This window comes from Salvelinus namaycush, chromosome 35 (genome assembly GCF_016432855.1).
Source record: "Salvelinus namaycush isolate Seneca chromosome 35, SaNama_1.0, whole genome shotgun sequence".
NCBI lineage: Eukaryota > Metazoa > Chordata > Actinopteri > Salmoniformes > Salmonidae > Salvelinus > Salvelinus namaycush.
In genome coordinates this window covers 20,909,090-20,936,933 of record NC_052341.1, presented here as the reverse complement: position 1 = coordinate 20,936,933, position 27,844 = coordinate 20,909,090, and the positions used below count along the sequence as shown (strand labels likewise).

The following is a 27,844-nucleotide window of genomic DNA, read 5'->3' as shown; positions in this document are numbered from 1 at the left end:
GTTTAGGAAAAATAGGATTTTGAATGGGACTGAATTGTGTGCCCGAACAAAGTTAATTATACAAGACTGTGTGTGTGCGTGTCTGTGAGAAAGCGTAAGGGAGTGTGTGTAAGGAGGAAGAGTTTTTTGTGGTGCTGACTGTGGCCAGTTAGTTGACATCTGTCTGTCTTTCTGTGTGAGTCTCACTGTCAATCTCTACTGCAGCAGAGCAGTATCAGAGACAGGACATTGCCACATCACTGGCTCAGGCCCAGGTCTCACTACTGTATCAAGCATCAGACAAGTCAGAACTAGTGCAAACAACAACAATTTACTTATGAGCCAGATTCCACATATTTCATGTAAATTTCAAACCATTTTTCACATTTGGATGAGCACATTGATTTGCAGTGCTTTTAATCATTGTCTTTGGTCAAATCTATTTTACTAAGATTCACTAACTTCCATGGCTTAAGTGGTGATTGGAACTAAAATACATTAAAAAATGATAATGATAATAAATTAAAAACATTAAACATATATCCGTCTCTACACACTTTGAAATGTTGGCGTTTCGCTGCTGGTGAGAGGGACACTTCGATAATCTTTAAAAATAATGTTTGAGCACTTCTGTTTTTTTTCTTCCAAAAGCAACAACAATGATAAAACATATGTCAACAAACACAAAATTAAATGTCAAGCTACAAAAGTACAATTCTCTCTAGTACATCCGTGATCCATGGATCTGAAAAAGCTGGAAGACAAGCACAGACAGGAGAAACATCAGAGGATGCCATCTTTGAAGACGACATATTCTCAAGGTTGTATTTCGGAGTTGATCGGTTACATGTTCATGTGACGCGTCACAATATTTTACAACTGGGGAACATCTCATACTGTGTATCAGCTTTGATTGGGTGACATGTGAAACAATCTAAACACATACAGTACATGTAGTATTTTTTATGTTTGATGCTGATGGTGACGATGGGGACAGAATGATAAAGTAATAGTGTTTGTGACATCCAGGACTCCCTTTGTTGTGAATGGAAAAACAACAACATGCGCTTGTATTGTTTCTTTGGCTCTACTCGGCACTTGATTAATTGCTGTTTGGATAAACATAAACGTCGCAGCCCCACTGTGCAGTTCTGCCAAAATGTCCCCTTTACACATGCACAAGTAAGATTGTGTGTTTGTGTCTTTTTTCATGTAAAATGTAAAACACACTAATACTACCACTACACAAAATGTCAGGGCTATTCCATGTCATTGCATTGGTAATGAGAGACATTTGGGTGTCGGGTTGGATCAATGGCAGCACAGCAGCGTCAGCTCATCATTAGTCTGGGAAATCCCAGATCTAGGGCATTGTTAATGTGAGAGGCAACCCGCCTGCCCAGTGAGACTAACTCATCATCAGTCCAGCTGGGTTATGCTGCTGAACAGATCATTTCCCAGGCAGGACACAATGGCCCCAGAGCAATATCGAACACTCTGGCATCACAAATGGTATTTCAAACAAATAGTAGTTCACTTTTTAAGATGGGGAGCAAAAGTGCAAGGCCTACTTTTTTCTCTCTACATATTTGTAAATAAAAAAAAACTTTAATAAAAGTTAGTCTCTCCTTGGCCTTTGAATACTGTATGGAGTTTGGGGCAAATGTAATGCTGTGGAACAGCCCTGGATCCCTTTTGATCACAGTCTACTACTGCTACTACCCACTACCAGCCAACAACACTAGCATGGATCCTCACCCATTCACGTCTTTGGAACACTGACACAAGACTGTCATTCCCTTATCCACTCATTCGGGGTGGTATTTCTCTCTCCTCCCTCCACCTCATCCTGCGCTCCTTTCTCCTGCTGCACCTCTGAAGCCTTCACTCGAATAAAAGGACGGAGAATAAAAAAAATGAGACAGAACGACAACAACAAAAAAGAATGAACAGATTGAGTATCTGGGAGAGGGATTAAGAGTGAAAGAGAGAATGAGAGAGAGGGAGGTGTGGATGATGGAGTGAATGTGAATGCGCTTGTGGATGACATTTGGGAGTTGTGTGTGTGACATTCAGTGTTTGAGTGGAAAATGCCAACACTAAGATCAAAGGATACTCAGATCATCTTGGATGAAGAGAAATGTCACAGGGAGACACTCTGTGACAGATCCGTATCCTGCTACTTCAGACCTTTGTGGAAGTGAATGGTGGTGATATGTGAATGGTGAATGGTGTGTGATGTACGATGTATGAGTATATCCCTCGGACTCATCTGCCCGTGTACCTGTGTGTGTGTGTGTATATGTTTCCTGTGTGTCAGTCTCACCTTGGTCTTGTGGCTCTGTTCGGTGCCCAGGCCTGAGCCAGGTGTGTGTAGCTCCTTGGACACCACACACAGAAACTCTGCCTGGTCCTCTGTCCCATAGCTATACGACGAACCAATGTTTACCATCTATCAGAGACAGAGAGAAAAAGAGAGAAAGATGGACAGAGAAAGAGAGGTGGCCTGTATCACAGCAGGTAAACCCATGGATTCTCATGCAGGGAGGAGGGACAGAGGGTAAGGACAGCCTAGCAGCACTACATGTTTGCTACAACTCTACTGTGGGCAGTGAGACTGAACTGTACACCCTGAAGCACTGACGGCAATGTTTAGCATTACAGTATTACTCAAAACACTTTACTGAACTGGCAATGTGCCAACATATGATAGCTTCCACTGGAGCTTCCTTGGCTCTGCTTCCTGTTTGCATCTCCTTCCCCTTATGATCACTGGTCTGTGTCTGTTTAGATCAGTCTTCTTCTGAGGGGAAGGAAATGTGAAAAGGAGGCCGTTTTTGTGAGCAGATTGGGACTGTGCCTTGGTCTCGGATTGGTCTGATTGGTCTGACTCTGAGGCTCTGATTGGCTAACAGAGAGCAGGAAAGGGGTTGATTGGTTGGGAGTGTGGTAGAGCAGAGCAGCAGCGTGAGTCCAACCCACAGTCCAGAGCAGTCCGGTGCGGGGCTTTCTGCAGGTGCGCACGCTGACCTGCTCAAACTTCCAGCCGTCTGACATGGTGGAAACCATCTGGGTCAGCTCCTCCTCCTGGCACTGCAGCACCCGGTACACATGTTTAGGAGGCACCTGCTGATGGACGGAGAGAGAGGGTGTAAAGTGAGGAGAAGGAGGGAGGGAATGTACAGATATGGGTAGGTGGGAAAGGTGTATGGATGTAGAATGAGAGAGAGAGAGAGAGAGAGAGAGAGAGAGAGAGAGAGGGTTGTTAGGAAGGGAGAGAACGAGACAGAAGAGAAAACAGAGTGACCAATAGTTGGAGAAGGTGAGATGTTTGTAAGGAAAGGAAAGAAAAGGCATTTATTAGCAGAGAGAAAGAGGATTGGGAGAGCGAGAGGTTAGCAAGAGGTAGTGATGTTTGGAAGATGAATGATAGTGAGAGTGAGCGTTAGGGTTGGGTGCTATCCAGATACAGTCACACCGTTTCTGTACCATACTGGAACATATGGTATTATCGGAAGTGCACACAAGGGATGCTATTTAGCAATAAAATATTTCTTATTTTTTTTATGTACGCATCTAGGAGGGGATTGAAAGTCTGCTGTAACCAAGAGTCTTGATTTTGACATCTAGCCACTAGCCAAATGCATAGCTGGTGCTCTGAGCTTGATATAATTTATTTGACACATCTTAGATTTCTTATAGTTTAAGCAGTGGTGTAGCACGCACCCCCACAGCCCACAGTGTGTGTGTGCATGAGCGTGTGTCTAGCCGAAGGGTAGAGACGGAGGGTACAGTAAAGCGTATAATACAGAGAGAGTAGGAGGAAGATTGAAAGTTACATAACAGAAATCATAGACATGGGTGAAATATACTGAAAATAACTTGAAAATACAGAGTGAAACACATGGCTGAACAGTCTTTCTGCTTGGCACATGCACAAGTCTGTTTTTATTTTAGCAGACCTGTAGCCATCTTGTATTTGTGTAAATCCCTGTATCTTATCTACTGTGTGTGTGTGTGTGTGTGTGTGTGTGTGTGTGTGTGTGTGTGTGTGTGTGTGTGTGTGTGTGTGTGTGTGTGTGTGTGTGTGTGTGTGTGTGTGTGTATATGTTTCCTACCTTATCAGGACCACAATGTCCTGACAAGTCACCAGAAAGTCTTGACAAGGTAGGAAAAAAAGAAAAATTTTGAAAAGTCATGACGTTTTTCATGCCCTGAATTAGGATTAAGAAGAAAAAAAATGAACTCCCCAAAAAGTCCAGAAAATTCACAAAAACAAAGCTGAGTGTGTGTGTGTGTTTGACCTGTGTGACTTTACAGTCCCGCTCCAGGATCCTCTCCTTGATCAGTTTTATCAGAGGAGTGATGTTGTAGAACTCAGCCTCCTCTAACACACCTGGGACAGAGCACAACACACACACACACACACACGCACACGCACACGCACACACACACACGTGGTCAATCAAAGTGTTATTACATTCTTATTACAAGTCTTAATCTAGTACCTTCTTCAGCCAGCTCCTTGTTGTAGACCAGTTTGCCGTGTCGCAGGTAGTTAAGGATGGGGCCGAAGTAGGTGGGGTCTCTGTCTATCACATAGGCCCCTGTCTCGTCCTACAACAGAGGAAGGGAGAGAACAACCATAAGAATTAATAAAGGTATGAATATGAGATCAATATTAAGTGCTATTCTATTGTGCAATTCTATTGTATTGGGTTTTGGTCAAGATCTATGTTTGGAAACCCCCTTGCGATTACTTGTTTCACACTAACAGCAAAAGTCCTCTTTTCAGTGATAGAGTGGCACTATTAGAGCCTAGTGGTTCTATATTACAGTTAGTGCGAGAGAGATTCAGAGAGAGTGTGGTGGGGGGGATAGAGATAAGGAGAGAGAGGGGATATATAAAGAGGGACTGAGAGTGAAGAGAGAGAGAAATATATGGAGAGAAGGGAGAGAAAGATTGAGAGAGAGCCTGTTACATTCACATGGCTTGGCCCTTTCTTGGCTGACGGCATGCCAGTGCCTTTACAGCATCTCCATAAAGCGCACCCTGCATGCCGATTACTAAACCAGCCCCAGGCACCCATTTTCAAACACAGAGACGCAGAGACTCTAGACAGAGAGAGAGAGATGAGAAAGAGGAGAATGGGAGAGAGGGATTCAGGAACACAAACAAGTGGCAGAGTGGAGTGAGCTAGAAAGACAGAAGTAGCTGATTAAGGAGCAGATGGAGAGCGGGATGGAGAAGAGGGGTGGGATGGAGAGGCTGTGGTAAGAGGGCACAGCTCTGAATCTGAATCGAAGAAGTGTTGCAAAATAATAGGAATGGAGGGAAAGGAATGAGAGCCTGCAGATCAGAGCGAGAGCGAGACGGCAGAGGGATGGAGGGTATGTGAGGCACTCAGCTGAATGAAGAAGGGACTGGGGAGACAGGCAGAGAAGAGGAGAATCGATTGGAGATGAGAGCTGGCAGACACTGGAAAGAGGAGGACTCAGATAGGGGGAGGGAGAGAGACAGAGAGACAGAAAGAGAGAGATACAGAGGACAGACAAGGGCACAAGGAGAGTTGCTGGGGGAAAGGGGCCTAGACAGAGGCAGAGAGACAAACAAACCCAGAGCAACTACAGTTGAGGACAGACAGACACCTCCTCATTGGACATGACTTGACAGTATGTATGATGACGACACCTGTGTGAGGCTTCCAGAATATCTAGGTACCCTCGCTATGAATGATAAACATATGCACTCATGCATGAACGCACACAGTGAGGGTGAAGATGAAAAATTCACTATATCTGTGATCTCCTGTGATCCTGGCCTGTCTGTTCAGCCACACTGCCGCCAGTCAGCCCATTAAAAAAAATGCCATGGAAGATCCAATCCTCATCTGGTGTGTTAATGGTTTACCCAAGGAACTACACGGTGTGCCTAGCCTAGTGCCAGGTCTCTATGGGGGAATCACTGGGTCCCACAGGAAATATCTGTTAGGCAAACAGAGGTGTTATTTGTCTCAGCACAGAAATAGAGATAGACACAGACACACATACAATCTTTACTTCCTCTCCTGGTGTGAAAACACTGGCTGAGACCAAACTGAACCAGTCTAATGCTAGCCTGGTCAGGTCATTTCCATCTAAAAGGACCCATGTGCACCAACATGTGAAGTTCATAGGAGAATATCAAATTGAGTGTCTAATGAAAGCGAAGAGTATTTTATTTATTTATTAAGGCATATATACATTTTTCAACTATTTTCCATCCTAAAAATTAAGAACAAGCAAAGGCTTTGATTTCTGGTCAAACAGATGGAAAAGGGGTCATAGAAAACATCTGACAGAAAAAGTCTTAAACGGTATCAGAAATGCATCAAAACACAATAATGTTAAAGTAAAGACTAATATCAACACATATTTAGTTTTGCCTTCTGTAACTTTAAGAAACATTGCCTTGTGCCTTGAAATTCCTTTACCAAAAACCCACCTATCTTTCAGATATTTTCTAATTTATTTTCCTCATGAAGAGGGAGGATAATTAAAGTTCATAGAAGGTAGACCTATAAATTAGTTCGTGTTTTTAAAGATACCAATTTTGATTATGAATTAAGTGATTCAAACTCGGAATTTGGTAAAGGAATTTCCCCCAACAAAAACATTGGTAACGGATATTCTGCAATTGAACTGGCTACAATGGAAAATCATAGTAGTCACAAACCACAGGTTCAAAAGTTTGGACAGAACAGTACAGCACAGTAAACAAGAGTATAGTTCAGTACAGTACAGTAGAGTACAGTACAGTAGAGCAGATGTCAGTACAATACACAATAGAGCACACTAGAGTTGAGTACACTAATGTACTCTACTGTACTGTATTGAACAATATTATACTTTACTGTACTCTACTGTACTATATTGTACTGAACTCAACACTACTTACTGAACTCTAGTGTACTGTACTGTTCTATGCCATACTGTACTCTACTGAACTCTACTATTCTGTACTTTGAGGTCCAAACTTGTGAAACATTGACGTCTATGACTGGTTCAGATTTGGTCCAAGTTTGGTCTTGTTCGGGGGCAGAGCTAATAAAAAAAATAATAGCCAGTGTGTAGAATAATACCCAAATATGCAAAGGAGGATATTGAATATGTATACCTTAGTGTACCTATTTAGGATACACCACCATGAAGAGAATGACATTCATATCCATAATTATGCATTTCTGTGTAGTACAGCTCAGGGACCCATGAAACTATTATGTTACCGCAATTCTGTTACCGGGTGTAAATCCACTTCACTTACTATAGTTCAATAACCAAAATATATATTTTTTAATTCAATGTGTAATGTCCTTACTGACACCCCATTCCTTCTGCAGACATTGTTGAAATCTCAGCAGATATTTAACAGTTTTTGGAAAACCTGGACACAAAAAACTGAGGGAGATTTTTACCGAAATTCTGTTACCAAACTTTGCAATTGCACATTTCTTTCAGTAAATGTGTTTTAGTAAAATGTTCTGTGTAAATTGTTAAAAAGTAGTCTTGTGTATAGAGTTGTAGGGTTTGTTAAACTTTGAAATCAAGTGTTTTAGTGAACTGCCTTTATCATGTATGACAACATAAACGATAAAGTTGTCTGAAGCACATACAGATCTGCAACTGTGCTACTTCAGTGCTGGGTCTATTTTGGATTGGAAGTCAAATAGTACACACAAGAGCACATAACACTAACCTCTAACCTTGTAAAGTCCTAAATCACTCTGCCAACAACAGTGCTGCATATTGCACAGAAAGTATTCAAACCCCTTGACTTTTTCCACATTTTGTTGTGTTACATCCGGAATTTAAAATGTATTAAATTTAGATTTTTTGGGTCACTGGCCTACACACTATACCCTATAATGTCAAAGTAGAATTATGTTTATCCAAATGGTTACTAATTAGTTAAATAGAAAAGCTGAATTGTCTTGAGTCAACAAGTATTCAGCCACTTTGTTATGGCAAGCCTAAATATATTCAAGAGTAAAAATGTACTTAACAAGTCACATAATCAGTTGCATGGACTCACTCTGTGTGCAATAATAGTGTTTAACATTATTTTTGAATGACTGCATTATCTCTGTACCCAACACATAGAATTATCTGTAAGGTCCCTCAGTCGAGCAGTGCATTTCGAACACAGCTTTAACCACAAAAACAAGGGAGGTTTTCCAATGCCTCGCAAAGAAGGGCACCTATTGGTAGATGGGTAAAAATATAAAAGCAGACATTGAATATCCCTTTGAGCATGGTGAAGTTATTCATTACACTTTAGATGGTGTATCAATACACCCAGACACTACAAAGATACAGGCACCCTTCCTAACTCAGTTGCTGGAGAGGAAGGAAACCGCTCAAGGATTTGGCTAATGGTGACTTTAAAACAGTTAAGAGAGTTTAATGGCTGTGATAGAAAAAAAACTGAGAATGGATCAACAACATTGTAGTTACTCCACAATACTAACTTAATTGAAAGAGTGAAAAGAAGGAAGCCTGTACAGAATAAAAATATTCCAAAACATGCATCCTGTTTGCAACAAGGCACTAAAGAAAAGCTGCAAAAAAATGTAGCTAAACAATTCACTTTTTTTCCTGAATACAAAATGTTACGTTTGGGGTAAATCCAATACCTAGTGCCACTCTCCATATTTTCAAGCATAGTGGTGGCTGCATCATGTTTTGGGTATACTTGTGATCGTTGAGGACTGGGGAGTTTTTCCAGAATAAAACAGAAACAGAATGGAGCTAAGCAAAGGCAAAATCCTAGAGGAAAACCTGGTTCAGTCTGCTTTCCAGCAAACACTGGAAGAGGAATTAACCTTTCAGCAGGACAATAACCTAAAACACAAGGCCAAATCTACAATGGAGTCGTTTACCAAGAAGACTGTGAATGTTCCAGAGTGGCTGAGTTACAGTTTTTACTTAAATCTACTTGAAAATGTATGGCAATTATCAACTAGGGCTGACCCCAATGAGTCAACTGGTCATTGTTTGGTTGAGAGGCTGTTGGTCGACCAATCATTTTTAGTAGAGCAGTATTAAATATATATTTGTGCCCATCTCAGTGAACTAATACATTGCTGAGGTCTAGACTAAAAGCCAATATATGCTTGATCCGAAAATATGGTCGGTGGATCCAAATGGAGTGTCGACCTTTGTACCGCATCGGCCATGTGCCTCCCAAATGTTGTAACAATGTGGAGGGCTCCATATAGCTCTGCATTGATTGGTTGGTTGACGGTAGGTGGGGGCGGTACATCCTGTATAAACCCAAACTCACTTCCTTGACAACTTCCTTCACAACAGCTCGGCACTGCTCCACGAAGCGCAAAAAGTATGAATCTCCTGCCTTCTGCACAGGCCGTATTACTGTAAATGCTGCATGGCCAATGCAGACGTCAGATTGATCATGTAGCGCCCAGATGCACAATGCACTTCTCTCTCCAGAATGCGCTCTCTCCCTGCCAATTGTGCACATTCATTGTTTTATAACTTAATTATGTGAATTGTTTGCGTTTGATTGTTAGTGTATATCAATTCCCCATTACATACTGTATATCACCAGTATAACAGGACAAACACCCAATTACGCTTAGAAGTAGGCCTAGAGGCTACCTGGCCAGCGCGCATATTTAGGCCTGAAAGAACAGACAACTTTCGGTAGACTATGATCAACAACCAATTTGATAGAGCTTGAAAAATTTCAAAAAGAAAAATGGGAATGTTGCACAATCCATGTGTGGAAAGCTATTAGAGACTAACCCAGAAAGACTCACAGCTGTGCTTGAAAGGTGCTTGTACAAAGTATTGACTCAGGCATGTGAATACTTACGTAAATTAGATATTTCTATATTACATTTTAATAAATGTGAAACATTTCTAAAAACATGTTTTCACTTTGTAATTATGGGGTATTGTGTGTAGATGGGTGACAAAAAAAATCTATTTTGATTTCAGGCCGTAACAACAAAATGTGGAATAAGTCAAGGGTTATGAATACTTTCTGAAGGCACTGTATGTAGTACTTTAAAGTATTTTTACTCACTGGACTACCCACACAACTTTTTTTTTCAAAATAAAATATTGGTGAAGTAGGCAAGACTTTCCTTTCTTTTTCGGCACCAGACCTGCCTAATTTGAACTTTAATAGACTAAATTACACATCCTGTAAACATCTGACTCCAGAGTGATTTGTTCTTGCAATTTGTAGTTTTCAGATATGATAATTTTTCACAAAATAGTTTGAGAAGATAAATCTATTTAATCGACATCCATGTAATCAGCGCCCGGGGATCAAAATCAAATCAAGTCAAACTTTATATGTCACATGCTCCGAAAATAACATGTGTAGACCTTACCGTGAAATACTTACTTACAAGCCCTTAACCAACAGCGCAGTTCAAGAAAGTTAAGAAAATATTTACCAAATAAACTAAAGTAAAAAATTATAAAAAGTAACACAATAAAATAACAATAACGGGGCTATATACAGGGGGTACCGGTCAATGTGTGGGGGTACAGGTTAGTCGAGGTCATGGCTAAATGTAGGTAGGGGTGAAGTGACTATGCCTAGATAATAAACAGCAAGTAGCAGCAGTGTTAAAAAACAAATGGGGGGAGGGTCAATGTAAATAATCCGGTGGCCATTTGGTTAATTGTTCAGCAGTCTTATGGCTTGGGGGTAGAAACTGTTGTTGTGGTGGTTAACTGCCTTGCTCAACAGCAAAACGGCAGATTTTTTCACCTTGCCTGCTCGGGGATTACGAACAAGCAAACTTTCGGTTACTGTCCCAACTCCCTAACCAATGTATCTTATCACTACCCAGGTTATCAAGATGAGTTTGTGTTGGAATCTGCAGTGACACAGAGGGTGGAGGGAGAGGCTTCACAACTATCATGAACTGTGATAACGGAGAATCTGTAACCACAGCATACATGCTGGTTTCAGCTGGAGCACTGTGAACAGAGCCAGAAGGAGAGCAGGAGGAGTGAAAGAGGAGCAGGAGGAGAGGTGGACAAGAGTAGAATATAATGAGAGAAAGAAGAGCAGGAGGGGGACAGGAAGGGACCGGAGGAGGTCACAAGGGAGTGGGAGTCAGGGCAGGGGTGACAGCAGGCACCAGGGGTGTATTTTGGGACAGAGAGGGGGGGCAAGCCTTTAGGTGCCAGACAGACAATAATCTTATTAAAATAGTAATACACAGTTGGTGTGTGTGTGTTCTAAACACTGCGGCAACCCACTGCAGATTGGAGCACAAACCAGCGAATAACAATAGAGCTCCTGTGAAGATAGAATCATCTGTGTAATAGAAAAATAAAAACACAGCTAGTGGCCTAGTACTTGTTCTTCTCTTTCTTCTGTGGATGTAATGTTGGATTTGGGTACTCTGTATTCCTGAGGACTCTATGGGGCCTTTCATCATAAACCAGGTTACAAGAAGGGACTAACAGTAAATTAGTGGGGAGAAAAAGAAGTAGACTGTTATTACTGTTTTAGAAACAGTAATTTAAGAGGCAATGACATGACAGTAGCCTGGGAGGAATAAGATGACTCAAGTGTGAGAAGAGGATGAAAAGAAAGAGGGGAGAAAGGAGAGAGGGACCATAAAAGGGGTGAGAGATAACAGAGGAGAGGAGGGAGTGTGTAGATGGGGTTTGACTAGAGGCATAAGAGAGAGAAAGGGGGAGAGGAGGAATGAAGGTCACACACAAAGATGATGCGCCTTATCTATTCACTGTGGCCAGTGGTGCAGGAGGACAGAGACAGATGTGCACACACACACACACACACACACACACACACACACACACACACACAGAGGGCGAAGATTAAAAACTAGCTACTCTGTCTCTCTATCGCCTCTCTGTTCAGCCACACTGCCTCCGGTCAGGAAAAGTCAACCCTCATCTGGTGTGTTTAATGGTTTACCCGGAATTTGCACAAGGAACTACACGGTGTGCCAAGCCTAGTGCCAGGTCCCTTAGTAGGTCCCACAGGGAAACAGAGGTGTTATTTACCTCAACACAGAGACAGTCGCACATACAATCTCTTTACTTATTCTATGGAAAGAGAGAAAAAGACAGAGGGAGAGAAAGAGAGAGTAGGAACGAGACTAATGGACACTAGGGCATTAATGAAGGTCACACACAAAGATGATGTACCTTATCTACTCACTGTAACCAGTGGTGCAGGAGGGCAAACCAATTATAGCAGCCTACTATAGGGCTATGTTTGAGGCCAAGGGACAATACTATCTGTGATCACACATACAGAAAGAGACAGACACTCTCAAATAAATCCTATTATAGGCTTACTTCATTAGTGATGTACTGTATTTCACAAACAGATCGGTCACATATTGCCAACCTATCTATAGATATTTGTCTACCCCACCACCCTCCTCCCCCTCTGTGCTGCCAGCATAAACCCTCTGCACAGGTCTGCATGAGGCAGCCAGTGCACATCCATCTGACTCACTGGGTAGAGCCATATCTGGTGGTGGGTAGGGGTACCACAGAGCCATATCTAGTGGTACCATTCAAATGTAATTCATTCGTCTATCCATCCATCCATTCAATTAATTAATTAATTCCATCAAGTGATCATGAGAGTTCGATCGAACATCTTGCCTTATCGCTCTTCTCTGATATGTTATCTTGATCGAAGCCAAGCGCTTGATCAACTCGCCTTACCGTGTCCGAATGTAAGTCCTGTTGTTGACAGAGCCGATAGAGAAAGGACGTTTGTTCTTTGAGTAGGGTATGCCGCGTTGTGAGGAATACTGTGCCGCCGACGTTCAACCGGACCCATTTCCCGTTATTTCCCACTGTAGGGTTGACTCCAGAGCCGTTCCCGATGCTGTGATTTCCTGTCCCGCTCGATGCGGTAACGCTCGAAGTGGCCGTGGTCGTATTCTCGCTTCCCTCGCTATCTTTGTTATTATTGTTGTTGTTGTTATTATTGTTATTGTAGCCATGAGGTGTCGGTAACGAACCGACTTCTGATTCAGCCTGCGGCACAGATTTCCTTTTATCCTCCGTTGCCATTAGGAAATAGCAATGGATGCAAGCAACGTTAAAATGCAATAGCTTGCGTACCAACTGCCGTTTCAGCTTCCTCTCCCTTTCAACAACGCCTGTTCCCTCTCTACCACAACCGTGTACTGCTTTGACTCGAGCTCCGCCTATCGGAGCGTCATGTCCAAGCTGTTGCCGTGGACCGAGAACTGTGGATCTTGTAGTTCCAAAATGTAGCCTAAAGAAAATCATGTCAAAATAAAAATAAAATTGTATGATAGCCTGATATTATTCAATAATTATCTGAGCCAAGACTGCAATTATTTTCAACTGCATTGTTATGTAAATTGTGGAGTGAGAAACATACAATTTGTAATAGACAAAGTGTAATACGTGTAGTTTAATTACACAGGAGTAGGTTGATTGCTATTAGTTCTATACACATCTTTCATCAAAAGGTTCACAAATGACTCACAAACAAATCCCACCTGAGAATATCATTATTAGATTGTACAGACAAAAATATAAACACAACATGCAAAAATTTCAAAGATTTTACTGAGGTACAGTTCAGATAAGGAAATCAGTATATTTAAATACATTCATTAGGCCCTAGTCTATGGATTTCACATGACTGGAAATACAGATATGCATGTAACCACCACTTGCCCCATGCAGTGCGACACATCTCCTTCACATAGAGTTGATCAGGCTGTTGATTTTGGCCTGTGGAATATTGTCCCACTCCTCTTCAATGGCTGTGCGAAGTTGGTGGATATTGGCCGGAACTTGAACACGCTGTCGTACACGTCAATCCAGAGCATCCCAAACATGCTCAATGGGTGACATGTCTGTTGAGTATGCAGGCCATGGAACAACTGGGAAATTTTCAGCTTCCAGAAATTTTCCCCAGATCCTTGTGATATGGGGCTGTGTATTATCATGCTGAAACATGAGCTGATGGCGGCAGATGAATGGCACGACAATGGGCCTCAGGATCTCGTCCCGGTATCTCTGTGCATTCAAATTACCATCGATAAAAAGCAATTGTGTTTGTTGTCTGTAGCTTATGCCTGCCCATACCAAAACCCCACCGCCACCATGGGGCACTGTGTTCACAACATTGACATCAGCAAACCACCCGACCCCACATCTGCCATCTGCCTTGTACAGTTGAAACCGGGATTTTTCCTGTGAAGAGCACACTTCTACAGTGTGCCACTGGCCATCAAAGTGAGCATTTGCCCAATGAAGTCAGTTACGACGCTGAACTGCAGTCAGGTCAAGACCATGGTGAGGACGATGAGCACGCAGATGAGCTTCCCTGAGATGGTTTCTGACAGTTCGTGCAGAAATTCTTCGGTTGTGCAAACCCACAGTTTAATTTGTTGTCCTGGTGGCTGGTCTTAGGTTAAGAAACCAGACGTGAAGGTCCTGGGCTGGCGTGGCTACACGTGGTCTGCGGATGTGTGGCCGGTTGGACATACTGCCAAGTTCTCTAAAACAACGTTGGAGGTGGCTTATTGTAGAGAAATGATCATTCAATTATCTGGCAACAACTCTGGTGGACATTCCTGCAATCAGCATGCCAATTGCACGCTGCCTCAAAACTTAAGTTACAACCTTGGCACGCCTCTTTTTGGGGAGTTTCTCCCCTTATTTTCTGTAGATCCTCTGAAGCTCTGTCAGGTTGGATGGGGAGCGTCACTGCACAACTATTTTCAGGTCTCTCCAGAGATTTTCGATCGGGTTCAAGTCTGGGCTCTGGCTGGGCCACCCAAGAACATTCAGAGACTAGTTCAATATTGGTTTCATCAGACCAGAGAATCTTGTTTCTCATGGTCTGAGAGTCCTGTTACGGCTAGACGTTCCGTTAGCGGAACGTTTCGACAACATCCGGTGAAATTGCACAGCGCGAAATTATTAGAAATATTTAACTTTCATAAAATCACAAGTGCAATACACCAAATTAAAGCTTAACGTCTTGTTAATCCAGCCACCGTGTCAGATTTCAAAAAGGCTTTACGGCGAAAGCAAACAATGCGATTATCTGAGGACACAAAACTCAGAAATAACGATATAATTCATGCCTTACCTTTGAAGATCTTCTTCTGTTGGCACTCCAAAATGTCCCATAAACATCACAAATGGTCCTTTTGTTCGATAAATTCCGTCGTTATATCCCCAAAATGTCAATTTATTTGGCGTGTTTGATTCAGAAAAACACCGGTTCCAACTCGCCCAACATGACTACAAATGATCTAAAAAGTTACCTGTAAACTTGGTCCAAACATTTCAAACAACTTTCCTAATTCAACTTTAGGTATTTTAAAACGTAAATAATCGATAAAATTTAAGACGGAATATACTGTGTTCAATAGCGGATAAAATGAAAGTGGAGCGAGCCCCAGGTCGCGCGCCCCAAACAAAACAGTCCACTTGGCTCGACACCCAGAAAGGAAAGGACTACTTCTTCATTACTCAAAAGAAAAACATCATCCAATTTCTAAAGACTGTTGACATCTAGTGGAAGCCATAGGAACTGCAACCAGATGCCTCAGAAATCTAGATTCCCATAGAAACTGCAATTGAAAACACAGTCACCCCAAAAAAAACATTTCCTTGATGGTTTGTCCTCTGGGTTTCGCCTGCCAAATAAGTTCTGTTATACTCACAGACATCATTCTAACAGTTTTAGAAACTTTAGAGTGTTTTCTATCCAAATCTATGACAGAGCTGGGCCTGAGTAGCAGGCAGTTTACTTTGGGCACGCTTTTCATCCGGACGTGAAAATAGTGCCCCCTAGCCCGAAGAGGATTTATTAATTAAGTGACTTTTGGCAAACTCCAAGTGAGCTATCATGGGCCTTTTCCTGAGGAGGGGCTTCCGTCTGGCCACTCTACCACATTGATTGGTGGAGTACAGAGATGGTTGTCCTTCTGAATGGTTCTCCCATTTCCACAGAGGAACTCCGGAGCTCTGTCAGAGTGACCATTGGGTTCTTGGTCTCCTCCCTGAACAAAGGCCCTTTCCCTCGATTGCTCAGTTTGGCCAGCTCTAGGAAGAGTTTTGGTGGTTCCAAACTACTTCCATTTAAGAATGATGGAGGCCACTGTGATCTTGGGGACCTTCAATACTGCAGAAATGTTTTGTGACTCTTCCCCAGATCTGTGCCTCGACACAGTCCTGTCTCAGAGCTCTTGGACAATTCTTTCGATCTCATGGTTTGGTTTTTGCTCTGCCATGCACTGTCAACTGTGGGACCTTATATAGACAGGTGTGTGCCTTTCCAAATCATGTCCAATCAATTGAATTTACCACAGGTGGATTCCAATCAAGTTGTTGAAACATCTCAAGGATGATCAATGGAAACAGGATGCACCTGAGCTCAATTTCGAGTCTCCATAGCAAAGGGTCTGAATACTTATGTAAATAAGGTATTTTATTTGTGGCGAAAAATCTAAAAACCTGTTTTTGCTTTGTCATTATGGGGTGTTGTGTGTAGATTGATGAGGGAAATAATCTAGTTTTAATAAAGCCTGTAACAAAACAAAATGTGGAAAAAGTCAAGGGGCCTGAATACTTTCCTAATGCACTGTATATGATTGCGGCAGACCCTGGGGGGCTGTGCTGTTGAAGTGGCTCCAGGAGAACGGAAGCAGGCCCCCAGGAGTGGTGAACGGAAGCAGGCTCCGCTGTAAACTGAGGGCCAGGTGGAAGTCAGTTTACCTAGGAGAGGGAAGGAGAGAGAGAGAATTAAAAGTGCCCATTTGTTTTACTTGAATGTTATTCTAGTATTGTGATGCACTGCATTGTGCCATCATGTTCCATTTGATATTCTTATTTTATGAGTGAGTGAATGAATGTCTGGACTGGGCATGGTGATATTTGAACTCCGACCTTTTCAGCCTCAGGTCGTTGCGACAGCAGATGGTTTTACAGGAATGGCCCTTGGAGTACGGGTCTTTCCTGTAGTCTGGAGACACAGTTCAAAAGCACTGAGTTCAGAAGTTAGAACAGCAGACATGACAATACAGTACATCCACTCAGCTAAATGATCCATCTTCCTCGTGAGGTTGAATAATTGAATCTCTATCTGAATTCTCATTCTAATTATAGGGATAGTTTGAGCAGACCGGAATGAAAGGCTAGTTTTTTACAGCCAGATTACAGCTGCAGCAAAAGCCTACAGACACTACAGGCCTGGTGTTGCCTGCATCTGCCTAAGTATAAATGGACTAGCGTTACCAACCCAAGTCTGATAAAAAATCATATACTGTAGCAGCACTCACTGTTGTATCTCATGATGTGCTTGAGGGAGGCGAGGTCTTTAACCCTGGCCTGGTCCCTGCGGAAGATCTTGGCTCATGGACAGAGATCGTAGGAGAAGTCCTCTCCATGCTTCCTCCACATCACCCCATAGCCACTCTGGTTGTAGATGTCTTCATGGAAGGGCACGTTGTAGGATGGTCAGTAGTCTAGTGGAGGGACCAGGGGAAAGGCAATAATAATGTAGAAAGGGTGAAGTAGGGATATATCAGATGCTGAAAGACAGATTGATTAATTGACAGATGTATTCATTTATGTCATACAACTATTGGTACCCAGCTGACATGGGCTTATAGGACACTATTATTTCTTGAAGTAATATGCACACAAAACGTTATTTTACGATATAAATGCATAGATAAGAATCATGGCAAGTACAGCTGCCATTTAATCACATTTATACAAACAATACATTTCTCCTACTCCCCAGGCTTAGAAATTAAATTGAGCAACATATCAGTTTGCCATTCATATAATTAAATTTGGGAGAAGCAGATGAAGTTCATTCCAATAAGATTTTATTAATCCCAGAGGGTCAATTAGCATGGCATAAAACCCATCAGATACCACCAGTTTAGCTTTATATAATTCAAAGGACTGACATGACTGTCTTTTACCCTGTCGCAGGGCCTGTGTCTGGTCAGAGTGTAGCGTCAGCCCTGGTATCTACTACACCACTGTCTGAGCCCCGGCCCTTATATTCCCCACCAACGACACCCTGCTCAGGTCAAACACTGGTTGTTATAGGTTTCTGAGGAGGGAGGGAGTGGGGGAGGGCAGGAGGGGAAATGTAATTGTGTTAATAGTTGTGGTAACTTGGTCTGTTGTTTATTATCTACTGGCTATTACAAGTCCTTGAAAGACAGGAGAATCTAGTCACCTCCTTAAATACAGCATGTAATGGCTTGGGACTGTGGGGAACACATGCACTACACTGGAGCATGCGAATACCCATAAAAAGTCAAAAGAGGGTATTTTGAATTAGGCACTGATGAGCAGAGTTCTCACATATATGATCATGTGCACATCTCAGGTGTCAGTCAGTGTATTTTCTGGTTATTTTAGGTTCCAGAAACAGAGAGGCTATGGCCAGTCAGTCCCCTCAGTGAGAACAAGCTGTACTGTTCCTCCTAAGCAACACGTTATGTTGTCTCCTGCTGCAGTGGCTCTATTAACAGAGACCGATTACAGTACACCACAGAGAACATGACAGCTCTGTCATCTGTGGTCAGGGCCTTAGGCGATACATCACAAATCTGGTCAGTACCGTACTCTACCATTTATCATACTATGCAACAATCAATTCAAGACAAACTATTTACAGTTATTACACAGAAATCATGTAATCATTAACATGTACAGTAGCACACAAATCACAAGATATATCCCCACACCTCCCCACACCACACCTAAACACAAGCTCATAGGTTATTCATGCATGTACAGGTTGTACATGAGGGGAGAAGAGGGCATGGAGGGGTAGGGGAGGGGAGAGGACATGTGGTCGTAATATAGCCTACCATCCCTTACACCATAGTGTAGGGAGAAGAGAAGGTGGGCTAATGGCAAGGACATATGTGGGGTGTAAAATTCCTAGCACCACATTGTAATTAAACATCTCATTATAATGTAGAAGGTTTCAGTCCCAAATAGACTGTGGTAAGCCTGTGCACAGAAGGGCTTAGGAAAAGCGGAAAGAGGGATTCAATTCCTAGCACCCAGAGTGTATTTTAGTCCTTTTTAATGTAAAGTGTTTCTGCACTGAGAGTGAGATAACATTCCCTGCTTAGCTCTAAAAATAGCACTTTTAAGCCACTTCAGTTTTAATGGTGGTGGGGCCTGTAAGAGAATTTGTATGACAAGGAACAGGGACGATGGCAAATCTTCGATAACGACATCACTTAACCTCCTTGACTTGAAAATGAGAAACCAGGCTACCAGTTTATGCACCTTCCGGTGCAGTTGCATATACACTTAACAAAAATAGAAATGCAACATGTAAAGTGTTGGTCCTATGTTTCATGTGCTGAAATAAAAGAGCCCAGAAATGTTCCATACGTACAAAAAGCTTATTTCTCTCAAATTTTGTGCACAAATTTGTTTACATCCCTGTTACTGAAAATGTCTCCTTTGCCAAAATAATCCATCCACCTGACAAGTGGGACATATCAAGAAGCTGATTAAACAGCATGATCATTACATAGGTGCACCTTGTGCCGAGGACAATAAAAGGACACTAAAATGTGCAGTTTTGTCACACAACACAATGCCACAGATGTCTCTAGTTTTGAGGGAGCGTGCAATTGGCATGCTGACTGCAGGAATGTCCACCAGAGCTGTTGCCAGACCATGTGTTGTGTGGGCGAGCGGTTTGCTGATGTCAACGTTGTGAACAGAGTGCCCCATGAGTGGGGTTATGGTATGAGTAGGCATAAGCTATTGAAAACGAACACAATTGCATTTTATCAATGGCAATTTGAATGCACCGTGACGAGATCCTGTGGCCCATTGTCGTGCCATTCATCTGCCGCCATCACCTCACGTTTCAGCATGATAATGCACGGCCCCATATTGCAACGATCTGTACAAAATTCCTGGAAGCTGAATATGTCCCAGTTGTTCCATGGTCAGAATACTTACCAGAAGTCACCCATTGAGCATGTTTGGGATGCTCTGGATTAGAGGTCGGCCGATTATGATTTTTCAACGCCGATACCGATACCGGTTATTGGAGGACCAAAAAAGCCGATACCGATTAATCTGCCGATTTTTAAAATGTATTTGTAATAATGATGTCACGCCCTGACCTTAGTTATCTTTGTTTTCTTTATTATTTGGGTTAGGTCAGGGTGTGACATGGGTGGTATGTGTGTTTTTGTCTTGTCTAGGGTTTTGGGTATGTCTAGGTGTGTGTGTGTAGTCTAGGCATTATGTAGGTCTATGGTGGCCTAGATTGGTTCCCAATCAGAGGCAGCTGTTTATCGTTGTCTCTGATTGGGGATCCTATTTAGGTTGCCATTTCCAGTTTGGTTTGTGGGTGATTGTCTATGTGATGTTGCATGTTTGCACTCAGTGTTATAGCGGTCACGTTCATTTTGTATTCTTTGTTAAGTGTTCTTCATTATTAAAAGGGAAGAATGTATTCTAATCACGCTGCGCCTTGGTCTCCTCACTACGACGTTCGTGACAAATGACAATTACAACAATACTGAATGAACACTTATTTTAACTTAATATAATACATCAATAAAATCAATTTAGCTCAAATAAATAATGAAACATGTTCAATTTGGTTTAAATAATGCAAAAACAAAGTGTTGGAGAAGAAAGTAAAAGTGCAATATGTGCCATGTAAGAAAGCTAACGTTTAAGTTCCTTGCTCAGAACATGAGAACATATGAAAGCTGGTGGTTCCTTTTAACATGAGTCTTCAATTTTCCGAGGTAAGAAGTTTTAGGTTGTAGTTATTATAGGAATTATAGGACTATTTCTCTCTATACCATTTGTATTTCATTAACCTTTGACTATTGGATGTTCTTATAGGCACTTTAGTATTGCCAGTGTAACAGTATAGCTTCCATCCCTCTCCTCGCTCCTACCTGGGCTCGAACCAGGAACACAACGACAACAGCCACCCTCGAAGCAGCATTACCCATGCAGAGCAAGGGGAATAACTACTCCAAGTCTCAGAGCGAGTGACGTTTGAAACGCTATTAGCGCGCACCCCGCTAACTAGCTAGCCATTTCACATCGGTTACACCAGCCTAATCTCGGGAGTTGATAGGCTTGAAGCACAGCGAAGAGCTTCTGGCAAAACGCAGGAAAGTGCTGTTTGAATGAATGCTTACGAGCCTGCTGCTGCCTACCACCGCTCAGTCAGACTGCTCTATCAAATCATAGACTTAGTTATAACATAATAACACAGAAATACGAGCCTTAGGTCATTAATATGGTCGAATCCGGAAACTATCATCTCGAAAACAAGACGTTTATTCTTTCAGTGAAATACGGAACCGTTCCGTATTTTATCTAACGGGTGGCATCCATAAGTCTAAATATTCCTGTTACATTGCACAACCTTCAATGTTATGTCATAATTACGTAAGATTCTGGCAAATTAGGCGGCCCAAACTGTTGCATATACACTGACTCTGCGTGCAATGAACGCAAGAGAAGTGACACAATTTCACCTGGTTAATATTGCCTGCTAACCTGGATTTCTTTTAGCTAAATATGCAGGTTTAAAAATATATACTTCTGTGTATTGATTTTAAGAAAGGCATTGATGTTTATGGTTAGGTACACCTTGGAGCAACGATACGCACCGCATCGATTATATGCAACGCAGGACACACTAGATAAACTAGTAATATCATCAACCATGTGTAGTTAACTAGTGATTATGATTGATTGATTGTTTTTTATAAGATTAATGCTAGCTAGCAACTTACCTTGGCTTCTACTGCATTCGCGTAACAGGCAGGCTCCTCGTGGAGTGCAATGTAATCAGGTGGTTAGAGCGTTGGACTAGTTAACTGTAAGGTTGCAAGATTGAATCCCCCGAGCTGACAAGGTAAAAAGCTGTCGTTCTGCCCCTGAACAAGGCAGTTAACGAACCGTTCCTAGGCCGTCATTGAAAATAAGAACGGGTTCTTAACTTTTCTAGGGTAGGGGGCAGCATTCGGAATTTTGGATGAAATGCATGCCCAAATTAAACTGCCTGCTTCTCGGGCCCAGAAGATATGATATGGATAGATTTGGATAGACAACACTCTAAAGTTTCCAAAACTGTTAAAATAGTGCATGTGAGTATAACAGAACTGATTTGGCAGGCGAAAACCTGAGAAAAATCCATTCAGGAAGTAGTTTTTTTGTTTTTGTTTTTGTAGTTTTCTATTCAATGCCATTACAGTATCCATTGACTTAGGACTCAAATTGCAGTTTCTATGCCTTCCACTAGATGTCAACAGTCTTTAGAAATTGTTTCAGGTTTGTATCCTGAAAAATTAGGAAGTAAGAGCAGTCTGAATGAGTGGACCTTAAAGTGTCACAGAGCTTTTTCATGCGCCCGACCGAGAGAGTGCCTTTCTTGTTTACCTTTTAAATTGACAACGTTATTGTCCGGTTCAAATATTATTGATTATTTAGGCTAAAAACAACCTGAGGATTGAATATAAACATCGTTTGACATGTTTCTATGAACTTTACGGATACAATTTGGATTTTTTTGTCTTCCTGTTTTGACTGCGTTTGAGCCTGTGGATTACTGAAGAAAACGCGCAAACAAAACTGAGCTTTTTGGATATAAAGAGACTTTATCGAACAAAAGGAACATTTATTGAGTAAATGAATGTCTGCTGAGTGCAACCATATGAAGATCATCAAAGGTAAGGGATTAATTTTATCTCTATTTCTGACTTGTGTAACTGTTCTACTTGGCTGGTTACTGTTTGTAATGATTTGTCTAGTGGGCTATGTTCTCAAATAATCGTACGGTATGCTTTCGCCATAAAGCATTTTTTAAATCTGACACCGTGGTTGGATTCACAAGAAGTTCATCTTTAAACCTATGTACTTTAAACCTCTACTCTGGATCAACGGGTACGACAGCGTGTTCTAGTTTCCGCCAATATCAAGCAACTTCGCACAGCCATTGAAGAGGAGTGGGACAACATACCACATGCCATAATTAACAGCCTGATCAACTCTATGCGAAGGAAATGTGTCACACTGCATGAAGCAAATGGTGATCACACCAGATACTAACTGGTTTTATGATCCACGCCCCTACCTTTAAAAAAAAAAACGAAAGGTACTGTATCTATGACCAACAGATGCATATCTGTATTTCCATTATTTCTATTCATTAGGGATCCCCATTAGCTGCTGCCAAGGCCAAACACATTAAGGCACTTACATTACATATAAAACAAAAGATAAAACAGTATCTCATATAACATTATTACACCACTACATATCTACAATACAAAATGTATAATACCACCATACAACAATATTACAATGTGCATGTGTATAGAGTGTGTGTGCTAGCGTATGCTGTGTGTCTGTACCTTTGTGTGTGTCTCTTCACAGTCCCCGTTGTTCCATAAGGTGTATTTGTATCTGTTTTTTAAAATCTGATTCTACTGCTTACATCAGTTACCTGATGTGGAATAGAGTTCCATGTAGACATTGCTCTGTGTAGTACTGTTCGCCTCCCATTGTCACGTTTACTCCCGCTCCCCCTCTCCGTGGCACAAGATCGCCAGTTTTCATCATACGCACACCTGCCACCATCGTTACGTGCACCTGTACCTCATGACACTCACCTGGACTCCATCATCTTCCTGATTACCTTCCCTATATCTGTCATTCCCTTTGGTTCTTTCCCCAGGCGTTATTGACTCTGTTTCTGTTTCATGTCTGTACGCTATTCGTGTTTCTTGTGTTGTTTTATTTATTATAACATTTTCACTCCCTGTGCTTACTTCCCGACTCAGAGCGTACACGTTATAGAATAACGCCTCGACAAACAGGGATGATATTATATATATTTTTTTACTGGTGACGTCGGGTTCAAGTGCCGCTGCCGAAGCAACCGGGGATGCCTCAGCCGGCATGACAGGCTCCCGCGCCTCGGCCAGCTCGACAGCCTCCCGTGCCTCAGCAGAAGTGACCGGTCCACTCCTGGTTCTCGAGACCGCCCCTCTGGTCAGCGTCATCCTGCAGCTGGAGCAGCGCGTCAGGGAGGGGGTACTGTCAAGTTTATCCCGCTCCCCCTCTCCGGCGCTCAACGTCGCCAGTTTTCATCATACGCACACCTGCCACCATCGTTACGTGCACCTGTACCTCATGACACTCACCTGGACTCCATCATCTTCCTGATTACCTTCCCTATATCTGTCATTCCCTTTGGTTCTTTCCCCAGGCGTTATTGACTCTGTTTCTGTTTCATGTCTGTACGCTATTCGTGTTTCTTGTGTTGTTTTATTTATTATAACATTTTCACTCCCTGTGCTTACTTCCCGACTCAGAGCGTACACGTTATAGAATAACGCCTCGACAAACAGGGATGATATTATATATATTTTTTTACTGGTGACGTCGGGTTCAAGTGCCGCTGCCGAAGCAACCGGGGATGCCTCAGCCGGCATGACAGGCTCCCGCGCCTCGGCCAGCTCGACAGCCTCCCGTGCCTCAGCAGAAGTGACCGGCCCACTCCTGGTTCTCGGGACCACCCCTCTGGTCAGCGTCATCCTGCAGCTGGAGCAGCGCGTCAGGGAGGGGGTACTGTCAAGTTTATCCCGCTCCCCCTCTCCGGCGCTCAACGTCGCCAGTTTTCATCATACGCACACCTGCCACCATCGTTACGTGCACCTGCACCTCATGACACTCACCTAAACTCCATCATCTTCCTGATTACCTCCCCTATATCTGTCACTCCCTTTGGTTCTTTCCCCAGGCGTTATTGACTCTGTTTCTGTTTCATGTCTGTACGCTATTCGTGTTTATTGTGTTGTTCCATGTTTTATTTATTATTACATTTTCACTCCCTGTACTTGCTTCCCAACTCAGAGCGTACACGTTACACCCATAGTCTGTTCTGGACTTGGGGATTGTGAAGAGACCTCTGGTGGCTGGTCTTGTGGGGTATGCATGGTTGTCCGAGCTGTGTGCCAGTAGTTTAAACAGACAGCTCTCTGCATTCAGCTTGTCAACACTTCTTACAAAAACAAGCAGTGATGAAGTCACTCTCCTTCACAATGAGCCATGAGAGATTGACATACATATCATTAATATTAGCTCTCTGTGTACTTTTAAGGGCCAGCCGTGCTGCCCTGTTCTGAGCCTATTGTAATTTATCTATGTCCCTCTTTGTGGTACATGACCACACAATTGAACAGTCGTGTCGATTTAGTTGAGGCTTAGGGTTTAGTGAATGGTTGGTCCCAAATACAATGCCTCTAGTTTTTGAAATATTTAGGACTAACTTATTCTTTGCCACCAATTCTGAAACTAACACCAGTGATTTCTTAAGTGTTGCAGTCATTTCAGTCGCTGTATGCCACTGGCTTTATTCAAAGCCAGTGGCATGTTGCTAGTAAAAATTGAAAAAAGTATGGGACCTAGACAGCTGCCCTGGGGAATTCCTGATTCTACCTGGATTATGTTGGAGAGGCTTCCATTAAAGATCACCCTCATTGTTCTGTTAGACAAGTAACTCTTTAGCCACAATATAGCATGGGGTGTAAAGCCATAAGACATATGTTTTTCCAGCAACAGACTACGATCGATAACGTCAAAAGCAGCACTGAACTCTAACATAACAATCTTTTCATCATCAATTTCACTCAGCCAATCATCAGTAGTTTGTGTACGTGCTGTGCTTGTTGAATGTCCTTCCCTATAAGCGTGCTGAAAGTCTGTCGTCAATTTACTGTAAAATAGCATTGTATCTGGTTAACTTTTTAGGGATGGGGGCAGCATTTTCACTTTGGATGAATAGCGTGCCCAGAGTGAACTGCCTCCTACTCTGTCCCAGATGCTAATATATGCATATTATTATTACTATTGGATATAAAACACTCTGAAGTATCTAAAACTGTTTGAATGATGTCTGTGAGTATAACAGAACTCATATGGCAGGCAAAAACCTTAGAAAAAATCCAAACAGGAAGTGAGAATTCTGAGGCTGGTCGATTTTCAACTCATCGCCTATTGAAAACACAGTAGGATATGGATCTGTTTGCACTTCCTACGCCTTCCACTAGACGTTCCACTAGACGTCCACTAACAGTCTGTAGAACGTTGAATGAAGCTTCTACTGTGATGTGGGGCCGGATGGGAGCTGTTTGAGTCAGTGTTCTGGCAGAGTGCCAGGTCCTGGCCACGCGCATTCCACATGATATCGACTTGCGTTCCATTACTTCTATAGACACAAAGGAATTCTCCGGTTGGAACGTTATTGAATATTTATGATAACAACATCCTAAAGATTGATTCTCTACTTAGTTTTCGACCTGTAATCTTTTTAAGTTTTCGTCCGACGTTCGCCTGGATCTGCGCGAGCGTTTGGATATGTGTACTAAACCTGCTAACAAAAGTAGCTACTTGGACATAAATAATGGACATTATCGAACAAAACAACAATTTATTGTGGAACTAGTATTCCTGGGAGTGCATTCTGATGAAGATCATCAAAGGTAAGGGAATATTTATGATGTAATTTCGTATTTCTGTTGACTCCAACATGGCGGAGAAATGTTGTTTCTCTCTGAGCGCTGTCTCAGATTATTGCATGGTGTGCTTTTTTCGTAAAGTTTTTTTGAAACCTGACACAGCAGTTGCATTAAGAACAAATGTATCTTTAATTCTATGTAAAACATATATCTTTCATCAAAGTTTATGATGAGTATTTCTGTTATTTGATGTGGCTCTCTGCAATTTCTCCTGATATTTTGGAGGCATTTCTGAACTCCAAAGAGGTTGAACAGGCTAGTAATAGGGGTTGCAACAATTGTGGCGGATAATTTTAGAAAGAGAGGGTCCAGATTGTCTAGCCCAGCTGATTTGTAGGGGTCCAGATTTTGCAGCTCTTTCAGAACATCAGCTATCTGGATTTGGGTGAAGGAGAAATGGGGGAGGATTGGGCAAGTTGCTGTGGGGGGTGCAGAGCTGTTGACCGGGTTAGGGGTAGCCAGGTTGAAAGCAAGGCCAGTCGTCGAAAAATGTTTTTTAAATTCTCGATAATCGTAGATTTATCGGTGGGGACAGTGTTTCCTAGTCTCAGTGCAGTGGGCAGCTGGGAGGAGGTGCTCTTATTTTCAATGGACTTTACAGTGTCCCAGAACTTTTTGGAGTTTGTGCTACAGGATGCAAATTTCTGTTTGAAAAAGCTAGCCTTTGATTTCTTAACTGCCTGTGTATATTGGTTCCTAACTTCCCTGAAAAGTTGCATATCGCGGGGGATTTTCGATGCTAATGCAGTATGCCACAGGATGTTTTTGTGCTGGTCAAGGGCAGTCAGGTCTGGAGTGAACCAAGGGCTATATCTGTTCCTGGTTCTAAAATTTTTGCATGGGGCATGCCTATTTAAGATAGTGAGGAAAACACTTTTAAAGAATAACCAGGCATCCTCTACTGACGGAATGAGGTCAATACCTTTCCAGGATACCCGGGCCCGATCGATTAGAATGGCCTGCTCGCTTAAGTGTTTTAGGCAGCGGTTGATTGTGATGAGGGGTGGTCGTTTGACCGCGTACTCATTACGGACGCAGGCAATGAGGCAGTGATCGCTGAGATCCTGGTTGAAGACAGCAGAGGTGTATTTAGAGGGTAGGTTGGTCAGGATGATATCTATGAGGTTGCCTGAGTTTATAATTTGGATGAGATTGAGGGCATCTATCTTAGATTGTAGGATGGCCGGTGTGTTAAGCATATACCAGTTTAGGTCACCTAACAGTACAAACACTGAAGA

General features: G+C 42.4%; 1 protein-coding gene across 4 annotated transcripts; it reads right to left on the bottom strand.

The window, feature by feature from the left end:
* Positions 1-13,163, bottom strand: LOC120030051 (BTB/POZ domain-containing protein KCTD5-like). 4 transcript variants are annotated; one of them, XM_038975369.1, is made up of 7 exons: positions 12,715-13,163; positions 4,488-4,596; positions 4,284-4,375; positions 3,010-3,108; positions 2,306-2,431; positions 1,738-1,861; positions 1-733 (listed from the first exon to the last, which is right to left on the bottom strand). In XM_038975369.1, the coding sequence occupies exons 1-6, from the start codon at positions 13,066-13,068 to the stop codon at positions 1,772-1,774; spliced, it is 870 nt and encodes a 289-aa protein (XP_038831297.1). In that variant the 5' UTR covers positions 13,069-13,163; the 3' UTR covers positions 1-733; positions 1,738-1,771. The 4 variants fall into 4 exon arrangements, with proteins under 4 accessions (XP_038831297.1, XP_038831295.1, XP_038831296.1 ...); XM_038975367.1 differs by having other exon boundaries at positions 2,962-3,108; positions 12,715-13,159; XM_038975368.1 differs by having other exon boundaries at positions 2,962-3,105; positions 12,715-13,159.
* Positions 13,164-27,844: the final 14,681 nt, after the last annotated feature.